This window comes from Vanacampus margaritifer, chromosome 15 (genome assembly GCF_051991255.1).
Source record: "Vanacampus margaritifer isolate UIUO_Vmar chromosome 15, RoL_Vmar_1.0, whole genome shotgun sequence".
Taxonomy (NCBI): Eukaryota; Metazoa; Chordata; class Actinopteri; order Syngnathiformes; family Syngnathidae; genus Vanacampus; species Vanacampus margaritifer.
Window position 1 is genome coordinate 15,847,887 of NC_135446.1, and position 10,755 is coordinate 15,858,641.

General features: G+C 44.4%; 2 protein-coding genes across 4 annotated transcripts; one reads left to right on the plus strand and one right to left on the minus strand.

Moving 5' to 3' along the window:
• The first annotated feature begins 76 nt into the window (after positions 1-76).
• On the plus strand, positions 77-6,142 carry LOC144035288 (uncharacterized). The gene is made up of 7 exons (XM_077544861.1): positions 77-265; positions 1,121-2,917; positions 2,987-3,403; positions 3,672-3,730; positions 3,819-3,868; positions 3,931-4,242; positions 5,702-6,142. Exons 2-7 carry the CDS (start codon positions 1,229-1,231, stop codon positions 5,716-5,718), a joined length of 2,544 nt encoding a protein of 847 aa, XP_077400987.1. The 5' UTR covers positions 77-265; positions 1,121-1,228; the 3' UTR covers positions 5,719-6,142.
• ecsit (ECSIT signaling integrator) lies at positions 5,566-10,393 on the minus strand. Of its 3 annotated transcripts, XM_077544864.1 has the most exons (8): positions 10,313-10,393; positions 9,682-9,790; positions 9,130-9,505; positions 8,838-9,061; positions 7,876-8,082; positions 7,552-7,657; positions 7,295-7,485; positions 5,566-7,264 (listed from the first exon to the last, which is right to left on the minus strand). In XM_077544864.1, the coding sequence occupies exons 2-8, from the start codon at positions 9,781-9,783 to the stop codon at positions 7,214-7,216; spliced, it is 1,257 nt and encodes a 418-aa protein (XP_077400990.1). In that variant the 5' UTR covers positions 9,784-9,790; positions 10,313-10,393; the 3' UTR covers positions 5,566-7,213. The 3 variants fall into 3 exon arrangements, with proteins under 3 accessions (XP_077400990.1, XP_077400989.1, XP_077400988.1); XM_077544863.1 differs by having other exon boundaries at positions 5,566-7,485; positions 9,130-9,502; XM_077544862.1 differs by having other exon boundaries at positions 5,566-7,485.
• Between the last annotated feature and the right edge of the window lie 362 nt (positions 10,394-10,755).

Sequence of the window (10,755 nt, forward strand, 5' to 3'; positions counted from 1 at the left end):
AAACACCATTTGTATATATTTTTTATTTTTATTTATTTTTTAAAATTAATTTATTTATGGTATAGTTCCACCCAAACAAACATACAAGAGACGTTTAGGTCGAGACAACATCCGGGTTCTGCCGTGCGTTGTCAAGGTAGCCAGTTCCTGGCTGGCTAGTGGCGGGAGCTAACCGTGGAGTCCTACCCGAGCTGTCCTCACATAGACACCGAAAAAGAAACCCTCCCCCCCGTAAAAAAAAAGACTAAAGTTACTCAGTGGCAAGGTAAACGACCGTGCATGCTTTTACTCCGCTTCCTCCTTTCCGCCGCTTATCGCGAGAGGCCCCACAGGCGTAGACAAACGACGAAGACAAGATGTCCATTGTGAGACACGCTCAGTTGCCTCGCCGTCGACGACCGTCCCCGTTCGCCACTCCGCCGTTGAAAGCGCTCATCTCCCGTCTTCGGTCGCGTTCTCGGTGGGACTTTAGTTCGCTGCGGGTTGAATGGAGCAAAACGCTTCTTAAATGGGGACATTTTGATGGTCGGCGGTTGGAATTAAGGTACAGTGGGGGACACATTTAAAGGGATAGTGTCACCATGACGACACATTTAAAGGGACAGTTGGGCGCGGCTACACCCCCTTTCCTCCCAAAAAAATAGCAGACGTTAAATAAAAGCGTAGATGATGATAACTGACATATAAAATGATTAAAAATATACAATGACACAAAACCAAGAAATTTATTATTAGAAGCCGCTGTAATATGTCAATTTCTAACATTAACACTGCGCTTAAATTTGAGACACCCCCCAAAAAAACAACAATGACTGAATGATAATTTTTAAGAAACACCTATATACTGTATATACTCTATCAATAACTATATGGATCAATTAAAATGTATTGCACAGAAGCATTGAATAAAGATTGTACAGCAAATATAAGTTTGCGCAAATTAATTGTTAGATTTTTTTTTACCACACATTCACATACTTATTTTTTTTAATACTCTTCATTTTATTTGTTTAAATATTTTGTGTGGGACTTAATTTTAACTAACATTTTGCACACTATGTTTTAATTATTTTTTTCTTGGTATGTTCTCCTCATGTATGATCTGTTGCCTATCCCGTAGGATATCCGACGCTTTGTGGGATCCTGTAAGCGCAGGTTCAGAACAAAGCCTTCCGGATGGAAGAAATGGAGGACTCAAGAGGTCGAGATTTTGCAGGCTGGCAGTAGCATGCTAACGGTCAAGAACGAAGGCGAGTTGGATGGCGCCACCCCGGCGACTTCCAGTTCGTCACGCCCCTCGGTTAAGACCACTCAGACTGTCAGGACGATGTCCAACGGTGGCCAAACGCGAGTCTCCATGCGGGTCAAAACCGAACGCACGTCGGCGACCGTGAATGCTGAGTCCGAGGAGGATCGAGTGGCCCGTCGCCGGGAGCACTGGAGGCTGAAAAAGCGAGAGCAGCGGGCCAAGATGGCGGCGAGGCTGGCCAAAGCCAAAGAGAAAGTCACGCCGGTGATAACCGCGTCTGCTCACGTTCTCCTTGATGCCAATCAGTGTGGCCAAACGCAGACGTTGCGCAAATCCGCACGAAGGACGAGAGAATCAGCGAGAGAGCCTCCAAATTTTGTGCCTCTGTCAATCATCCCTCAATGCAGAACAGCTCGGCAGAGATCCTTGGAAGCGCAAAAACATTTCAAAGTCAAATCACTGTCCACGCCCTCGCCGTTGAAGATGAGAAGAATCCCTCTGATGGACACGAGGGACACTCCGGAGCAGATCATCGCCAAACAGAGAGAGTACTGGCGGATTAAAAAACAGGAGCAGCGGGCCAAGATGTCGAAGGAGGCGAAGGCCCGCCTCAAGGAGAAGGACTCCCTGAAGCGACGAGTCAAACGCTACCAGAAAATCCTGGAGGAGATGAGGAGGGCCCGAGCATCAGGGGTCGGCCTGGAGACCATCGGCGGCTTCATCAAAGAGGACGGGACGGTGTCTGTGAACGTTCCCCAGACGCAATCCTTAAATGGTATCTCGAGGAAAGATACGCTTGAGGTTTCTGATATCAGAGTCCTCATGAGCGCGCCCACCCGAAGCACAAAGTCCACACCGGTCCAATCTTTCAGTCACCTCACCCTCACTTGTCCTCGGGGCCAGCGCAAGCCCGGCTTTCCTGACGCAGCCGTCCGGGTCGGCCGGGCTGGCTGCGTCATGAAAATGCTGGTTTCGGGTAAATCGTTGAGCAAGGAAGACCGGATAGCGAAGCAGCGCGAGTACTGGAGGGTGTCGAAGCGGCAACAGAGGGCGGCCCGGGCAGCCCGCCTGAGGCAAATGGTCGCCGAGGCCAAATTCGGCCCGTCGGTCCAAAGGAGCAAAACCTTGAGACCTGCGTGCCAAGCGCCTCTCTTGAACATGAACGAGACGACTACCGCCATCAAACAGGAGCCTGACTTGAATCCTGCGCCGGAACAGGACAACTGTCCAGACCTCAAGCCTCCGCTTCTGGCGCCCAAGCCCGAGCCTGACCCGACTTTGGCTGCGGACTGCCAGGCGACCTCTCTGCTGGCGGTGGCTTCTATGAAGAAGCTCCTGGAGGATTCTCTGAGCACAGTGAACGACAGCAAAGACCAAGAGCCCGACGTTGGAATGAAGGTTAAAGTGGAGCCCGATGAATCGGAGGTGAAAGAAACGCCTGACAGAACTGAGTTAGCCCCCGTTGTGCAAGTTCGAGACCTCGATGCGGTGCCCCGGCATCGCCTCATCGCGGCGATGAGCCTGCAGAAGAAGCGGGAATATTGGAAGCTGATGAAGAGGCAGCAGAGGGCTCGGCAGAAGGAGAGGCTGGGCAAGGGCGGCGGTGGGCGTGGCGGCGGCGGTGGGCGTGGCGGCGGCGGTGGGCATCTTCCACTCAGGGGCAACCAGGTGACACCTTGGCATTAATGAGTGTTTGCGTGACTATTTTCATGTCATGTATGTTTTTTTGTCTTGCAGGCTGCAGCTCTCGCCACGCGCTCCACAAACGTTACAAAGACTCCCGTGAAGCTCCTCCCAAAGCCGCCTTTCAAATCGCCCGAAACCCTCGCCGTCAAACCCCCCATCCGCGGGAATTGCGCCGACTTGGACCCCGCGCTGCCCACTCTGAAACCCCCGGACAACCCGCTTTCCAGCATAATCCTGCACCCCATCGAGCCCCCCGCCCCTTTGAAACAATTCTGGCCGTCCCTGGCGCCGGTTAACACCTTGAGACCTCCCAAGCGCCACCCCGAGGAGTCCGACGAGGACTTTCTGAAGCGGAAGCGCGAGTACTGGAGGGTCAAAAAGAAGGAGCAGAGACACAAGAAGTCTATGGGTGAGAAAGGGACCCCTCAGACGAGCGGGCCCTGCGTGTTGCCCGCTCCGAATCTGCAGGTACAAATTATTGGGGGGGGGGGGTGGGCAAAGTGCAGGGCATGGTTACTAATACTGTATAGGCAGCTAAAGTAGGTCATCGGGTCACCATGGCAACAGAACATTAATCTCCTTATGGAGTACAGGGATTCTGACCCCCTGTGCCACTACATACAAATTAAATGCATCTTTGTTGATCTATCGATGCTGGCGACATATAGTGACAGGCAGATTTTTTTTTTATGCAATAAATGTAATTTTTCATCTTTCTGTTTTAATCACTACATAGGATTTTTGTCAGCGGGCCGTGTCCGACCCTTTGAGTGAGGCGTCCGAACATCTTATCAGGTAGAAAACCAGATGTTTGTTTGTTATTGCTACAGATGCTAACCCTGTTTGTATCTTGAATCACGTGGATTGTCGATTTGTTTCACAGCAATTCAGTGGAGGGCGGGGCCGACTCTCACTACACAGCACCACTGCAAGGTAACAAATTGACAGATGTGAGATCTAACAAAACAAATAATATTCCTCAACGTTGTCGCCAGATGAGCTTTTGTTAGCCGGCGACGAGCGCCCGCCCGGCGAGGAAGGCCACGTGTCGGAGGCCACGTGGAGGAACTTCTACCTCATGGACTACGACCCCCTCAATCAGCTGCTGGTGTGCATGGCGTGCGGCGAGCTGCAGCACTCGCAGAGCCTGGAGGGCGCGACGGCGCACATCGACGAGGCCCACCCGCACACGCGCGCCCTGGAGCCCGCCGAGCGCCGCCGCATCCTGGAGGCCTGGGACGAGCAGGTGTCCCGGCGCGAGCGCTTCTTCACCAGGCAGCTCCAGCGGAGCGACGCAACTCTGGCAGGTAACGACGCTCGTCTTTATTTACTGACTAGACGCTGAGGTGTGTAATGGATGAGCGCATCATGTTACGAAACTTTATACTGTGTTCCAAATGATTACGTAGAAAGGATTTCTGTTAAATAAATTCATTTTTGTGTATTGTCTTAACAGCAGCTGTTGAGAAGCCACTGCATTTAAACACTGAAAATGTTGTTCATTTATACCATTTGTATGCTATTCTAAGAAGAAAAAAATTTTTCTTCCACGAAGAAGGTATATTAAGGAGTTTGTCATGCAAGGGCATCATGTTAAAAACACTGGACATTTCAAGAAAGTCACTTGTGGATAATTCAGAGAGCAAAAATGGGTTCATTCTGAAAAAGGCATATTAAGGAGTTTCTTTATTTTTATTTTTTTCTGGAGAGCTCAGTATTCATTCAGTAATTTTACCGATTTGACATGTCATCATCATTGCTCTCTCTTTTTTTTTTGTGTGTGTGTATTCATTAGTTCACCTAAAACGTATTTAAAAAAATATATATTAATATTAAGGAGTTTCTGTTACGCATCATATTAAGAAAGCTGTTAAAAGCCTTTCATTGATATACTGGACATTTCATGAATATCATTTATTAAATCATTTGTGTGCTACTCAAAGAGCAAAAATGTTCGTTCCGAAAAAGGCTTATTAAGGAGTTTTTCATGCAAGGGCATTATATTAAGTGAGCTGCCGCTGAATGAAAACACTGGACATTTCAAGAAAGGCGTTCTCCTCTCACCATGGACAATTCAGAGAGCAAAAATGGGTTCATTCTAAAAAAAAAAGGCATATTAAGGAGTTTCTGTCACGCATCATATTAAGAAAGCTGTTAAAAGCCTTTCATTGATATACTGGACATTTCATGAATATCATTTATTAAATAATTTGTGTGCTACTCAAACAGCAAAAATGTTCGTTCCGAAAAAGGCTTATTAAGGAGTTTTTCATGCAAGGGCATTATATTAAGTGAGCTGCCGCTGAATGAAAACACTAGACATTTCAAGAAAGGCGTTCTCCTCTCACCATGGACAATTCACAGAGAGCAAAAATGGGTTTGTTATGAAAAAGGCGTATTAAGGAGTTTCTGTCACACAAGTGCGTCATAAGTGGGCAAGTGTTAAAAAATAAACTAGATATTCATAAAATCATTGTTCTGTGAAATATTTTTCGTGCAACTCACAAAGCATAAACAACTTTGTTCCAGTAAAGGCGTATTAAGGAGTTTCAAGTCAGTAAATGCATTGTATTGGAAGCGCAGCAGAATGACATATTCAATGTAAATTTCACAAAACAACATAACCCTGATCATTTGGAACACAGTTTATTGTTCATTTCAATATACACACTTGTTACCGGCCCACATTTGCCTGTGTTGTTTCCATGACAACTGCAGTTGCAGCAGAGGTATTTATTAATAACGCCGCCATGCTTGTTTTTACAGAAACGTACAGGAACTGAGCTGCAGGACACCAACCTTAGGGGCTTTTCCACCGCTGGAACTTTTGGAGAACTTCTCAATTTACCTTGGTAAAATTCAGTTTTACCACCAACAAAAATTCCCGGGGTAATTAAAGTCCCCAGGGGACATCCGAGTACTATCTCAGCAGCAGGGTCTTGCTGAGCTAAGCTGGAAATTTGAGGGGACGTGCTGCACTTATAGAGGACCAAAACTGCCAAAATTAACAATAAATTACTAAATAAATGACTAAAAGTGAAAATAAAAACGGATACAAAAAATAATAATAAAATAAATAAATTAAATAAAAATATATGAATGGAAATAAAAACAAAAAAATACATATATGCATAAATAAATAAAAGTAAAAATAAATAAAAAACGAGATTCAAAAAATACAAATACAAAAATAAATACAAAATAAATGTCAAAATAAATACAAAAATAAATATATAAATAGAATTAAATATCAATCAATAAATAACATTTTGTCCTGGCAGAGCATCTGCAGCATTAAATAAATACATGTGAGAGCAGTGTTTTTATTTATTGATTGATATTTAATTCTATTTTTATATTTTGGTATTTATTTTGACTTATTTTTAAATTTATTTTTGGAATCTTATTTATTATTTCTGTATTTATTTTTTACTTTTATTTATGGATATATATTTTTTTATTTCCATTTATATTTATTTTTGGGGATTACATTTTTGAATTATATTTTTTTATCCGTTTTTATTTTCACTTTTAGTCATTTGTTTATTTATTTAGTCATTTATTTAGAATTTTGGCAGTTTTAGTCCTCCATATGCACTGACCAAGGTTGTTCAAAATTTGGGGGGGTTGTTTTTACAACGGCTGGGCTCATCAAACTCATTTGAATTAATTACAGAGAACTCTTAAGACGCTGTGGAAACAGAAATTATAATATATTTACAACCAAGAACTTCCTTTACCCACAACTCAAATATCACGGGCTTGTTGGTGGAAAAGCAGCACTTGTCTCGCAAAACAACGCTCCACCGAGAAGTTGTTTCGATGATGCAATAGGTCAGGGGTCGGCAACCTAGTTTGACCACGGGCCAAATGTTTTTCGAACAATTCAATCAGGTAAACACTCTTTTTCCTACTAAAAAAAGCCCCGCCCCCTCCATCAACGTCAGATATAATTGGCAGCAGGCCAGACAATGCCAACCCCTGCAAAAGATGATTATAGCACACTTGACTACCTTTTGTGTCAACGTCTCAAAAGTGTATTTGGGACTTGTTTACAGGTTAAATGTTTTCAAATGCCTTTGTTTGTAATTAAATGTTTTTTGTACCTTTGGGATCATTTGGTTTTCTTTTGCTGCACGTTAGCGGTGAATGTATTTTTTCTTGAGTACTATTGAGGCGATGCAGTGCATATCTGCTGTCCAAGGTTCGAATCTTGGCTTTCGATTCCAGTCCAAGGGTGGCTCCAAGCTCACCCGGAAGGATAGAGGAGTCCTACAATCAGTTGCTGCTCCTCCTCGCCTCCTGTATGACCTCGGGCCCCTCAGGCGACGACTCCTCTCTCGGCGACTCCTCTCTCGGCGACTCCTCTCTCGGCGACTCCTCCCTCGAGGTTTCCGTTCGGAGCTCCCTTGGGCCGGCTTGCAGGCGGAAGAGAGTGGGGACCTGACCCAGGATGGGGTTGCTACCCTGTAGACCGGAGATCCACTGGTTGAGGGTGGCCTGGTCCCCCTGGCTGGTCATGCACATGGCAAACACCGGACCTTCATCCACTGTTGAAAACACACTCAGCCAAGTTACCACAGATTTTTCTTTTAAAATCCAAAATATCATCTTACAGTCTTCTACATCGAAGGTCTCTATATCCCCAAGGTCCCGATCGAGGTCGAGGTCGAGTTGGAGAGGGTAGAAAAAACACCGCTCTGGGTCGTAGGGCTCCTCGACCTAAAAGCACAAAACGAGAATTGTTGAATGGCATTCAAAAGGTCAACATCACATACTTGATTGTATTTTTTTTCTGTTACCATCATTAGCTACCGAGATTTAGCTTCTTTTTTTTTTTTTTTAATCACAAAATTCCTTAAATACATTTCAGTGTCTTCGGATGTCTTTCTCAGTTCTTTTTGCCACCTCTGCCCATGACTAGGTCTGTTCTCACCCACCTTCTCGCCGGGCGGCACGGGTTCTGCCCGGAGGACGTAGTAGTGGACGCACGTCCTCCTCAGCCACAGGGGAAACGGTCCCTCCACGAACACGGGCCTGCTCGGGTCATGCTTGCCGAGGAGCTCCATCTGGTCGGGGCTTTGGATGCCGACAATGTGGGGGAGCGTGATCTGGTCGCCGGTCTCGGTCACGTCTGTGCACGGCATCTGGTGGGCAGATCAGGTAAAACTCTTATGACACTTATATTGATGAAACAAATATGATTTTCATTTTGTAGCAAATGACATAATTTGATAATAACTTCCCCCTCCCTCCCCATGCATTAATGAAGTTGATTATGTTTATTGTTCATCAGAGGCACTTCAAATGCAGTTGTTTTTTTCTTTCAATTGAATTATGGGTCACTATAGGTCACATTAACTCGTTCACTCCCAGCCATTCCATCACAGAAGCAATCTCCTTCACTCCCGGTTGTTTTAGTGGATTTTAACTGATTTTGCAAGGCTCATAGAATATTGTGTTCCATTGCTATAAAAACATGGAACCTACTAAAAGAAAGATTATAGTCTCTTCTTTCAGGAAAAAAAAAAGTGTATTTTTATCTGTTTTCGTTTTGCAGGAAATGGTATTAGAATATAGCTAAGTTTCATTATTCACAAATCTATTTAGAATTGGGAGTAAATTAGCTTTTTTTCCAACATGGCCCTGGTTGATCTCTTTTGCTATGCTGCCACCTGCTGGCCGTTTACGTAATAACTACCAAATTGTTCAACCGTTCTCATTATTTATACGTTTTTGGGAGCAAATGAGTTAATAGTGGGAAACGTTTTACAATGATTTAGATTTTTTAGATCACTAAAGCTGAGCATTTGAACAAGGGTGTGTAGACTTTAAATCCACTATATGTGTGGGAGTTGTCTTGGTGCTTTTAGCGAGATTTGAAAATGGCTTAAAATGGCACCTGGTAAACGGAGACTTTGGCGTCCAGGTCGTTGGCTATGCGCTTCAGGCTGAAGCGAGCAAGGTCCACCGGATCTTCGGGCAGCTGATGCGGGACGGGGAAAGGGTTGGCGTGTTTGAATTTCGGGAACCAGTACATGATGCGCTGGTACTTCCTCACAGGGTGGCCCTTCTCGCCAAAAATCTGCACCAGCAAAACCTTGGTCTCCACGTTGGGAGTGACTCCTGGGGAGAAGGGAAACAATTTTAGTTTGTCGATTTGAGCGAGCGCATCGTTGAACTTGGACGCGCACCGTAGTTCTCCATTTGTTCCAGTAATTGCACTCCGCACTCCTGCTGCCGGGGATAGTGGTTGAACATGCGCTGGATGAAGTTCCTGGGCACGAACACCTCCTTGGGAAACACGTCCAGCAGCTGGTTATAGACGGCCAAGTCGCGCTCCACGCCGAACTCGGGCATCTTTTTGAGCGCCGCGTAGATGAACTCCACGTGGCCCCGTCGCCTCACGTCAGCCTTGGTGAACGCTTTCAGCGCCTCGGCGAAGGAGGCCTTGGTTTTGTGCTCCATGTCGAAGGGGTCGCGCGTGACAACGGGCATCTCAGCGCGGTGCTCGCCCATGAACTCGGCGGGCACGGGGCCGCCTTTTTTACTGCGGAAATGCCTCACCTGCTGTGCAAAGATGTCATATGAATGCATGTCAACACTTCAGATAAGGTTCTGGGTCCTGCAAAACTGTAGCGTAGTAGTAGTGTTCATAAATAAAAATGAGACAAAGGTTTATTCCTAATAGCTATAGGTAATGTAATAATTAATATAAGCAAATTATATTTTAGAAACGTATTTACCTGGTCATGCTGTGGATGGCGTAGCAAACTGGGGCGAGTGGACCGGGCTGCAGGGAAGGCGGACTGGCCCAGCAGCCGGAGCAGGCAGCGTGTCCACTTCATGGTGAAACTGCAGTGGGAAGAAAGCACATGACAGTCTATTACACAGAATTACTTGCAATCGTTGCACACTTGATATGTTGCTTATAAGTGTTTTGGTTTTTTTACCCCCCAACATGTTGTAAACGTTTTACTTTGACCACAACAACAACAAGCCAGTGGAGTTTGCCAGTCTAAAAAAGTACAATATTTTTAAAATCAAATCGTAGTTTAAATTAATTGTTTTTATACTGACCGCAGTGTTAATGTTCAAACTGCTTAGTGTGGATTTGTATTATTATTATTATTATTATTTAGCACATCATTTGTTTTCAGACCTTTAGGACCTAAATGCCTAGGGGGTAAAATGTTCATTTAACTTTTAAGCAATACAGTGCATTTATTTTATTTGGATCGTTATTTAAATGTAGTGTTACGATTCAAACTGTGCATATGTTTATAATAGTTTAATATCAAATGTATTCAATGTTAAAAACTAGGAGGTTTCAATGTAGTACATTAGCGTGTATATGTAGAAAATATAAAAGATTACCTTTGACGTTCACCGTCTCCTTCAGGTTGCTCTTCATGGGTGTCACTTCTGTAGAATCGCCGACTGACATCCGGGTTTCTCTCCAAATACCGCCGGCCTGGACAAGGGGAATGTTGATGATTGTTCCGGTCTGTTTTTTTTTTTATATCGACAAAATTAGCTAAATTAATGGTAAAAAATGTTTTTGTTGGTCATATCATATGTTCGTATTCAGACTCGTTTTAGCCGTCTTAGTTTGTTTTTGTTACGTTTATTCATATCGTTTGCCCCCCCTCCCCAAAACACACAAAAAAATAAGAGTACCACGGAGGAGTACAATTTATATTTTTATATAATTATTTAAATTATAAACGATTAATAATTAATTAATATAATATCTCGGCGAAGTTCACGGAAACCACACTAACAATTGCAGTCATGAAAACGTCCACATGATGGCGACA

What these genes read in the sequence shown, in the direction of transcription:
- ecsit (XM_077544862.1), bottom strand. Translation starts at nt 9,783, where the DNA reads ATGAAGTGGACACGCTGCCTGCTCCGGCTGCTGGGCCAGTCCGCCTTC. An exon ending in GCCATCCACAGCATGACCAG is followed by an intron (nt 9,506 to 9,681) that starts GTAAATACGTTT and finishes ATCTTTGCACAG; the next exon opens with CAGGTGAGGCATTTCCGCAG. An exon ending in CCAAAGTCTCCGTTTACCAG is followed by an intron (nt 8,083 to 8,837) that starts GTGCCATTTTAA and finishes TCTGCCCACCAG; the next exon opens with ATGCCGTGCACAGACGTGAC.
- LOC144035288 (XM_077544861.1), top strand. Translation starts at nt 1,229, where the DNA reads ATGCTAACGGTCAAGAACGAAGGCGAGTTGGATGGCGCCACCCCGGCG. An exon ending in TGCCCGCTCCGAATCTGCAG is followed by an intron (nt 3,404 to 3,671) that starts GTACAAATTATT and finishes ATCACTACATAG; the next exon opens with GATTTTTGTCAGCGGGCCGT. An exon ending in GCGTCCGAACATCTTATCAG is followed by an intron (nt 3,731 to 3,818) that starts GTAGAAAACCAG and finishes TTTGTTTCACAG; the next exon opens with CAATTCAGTGGAGGGCGGGG.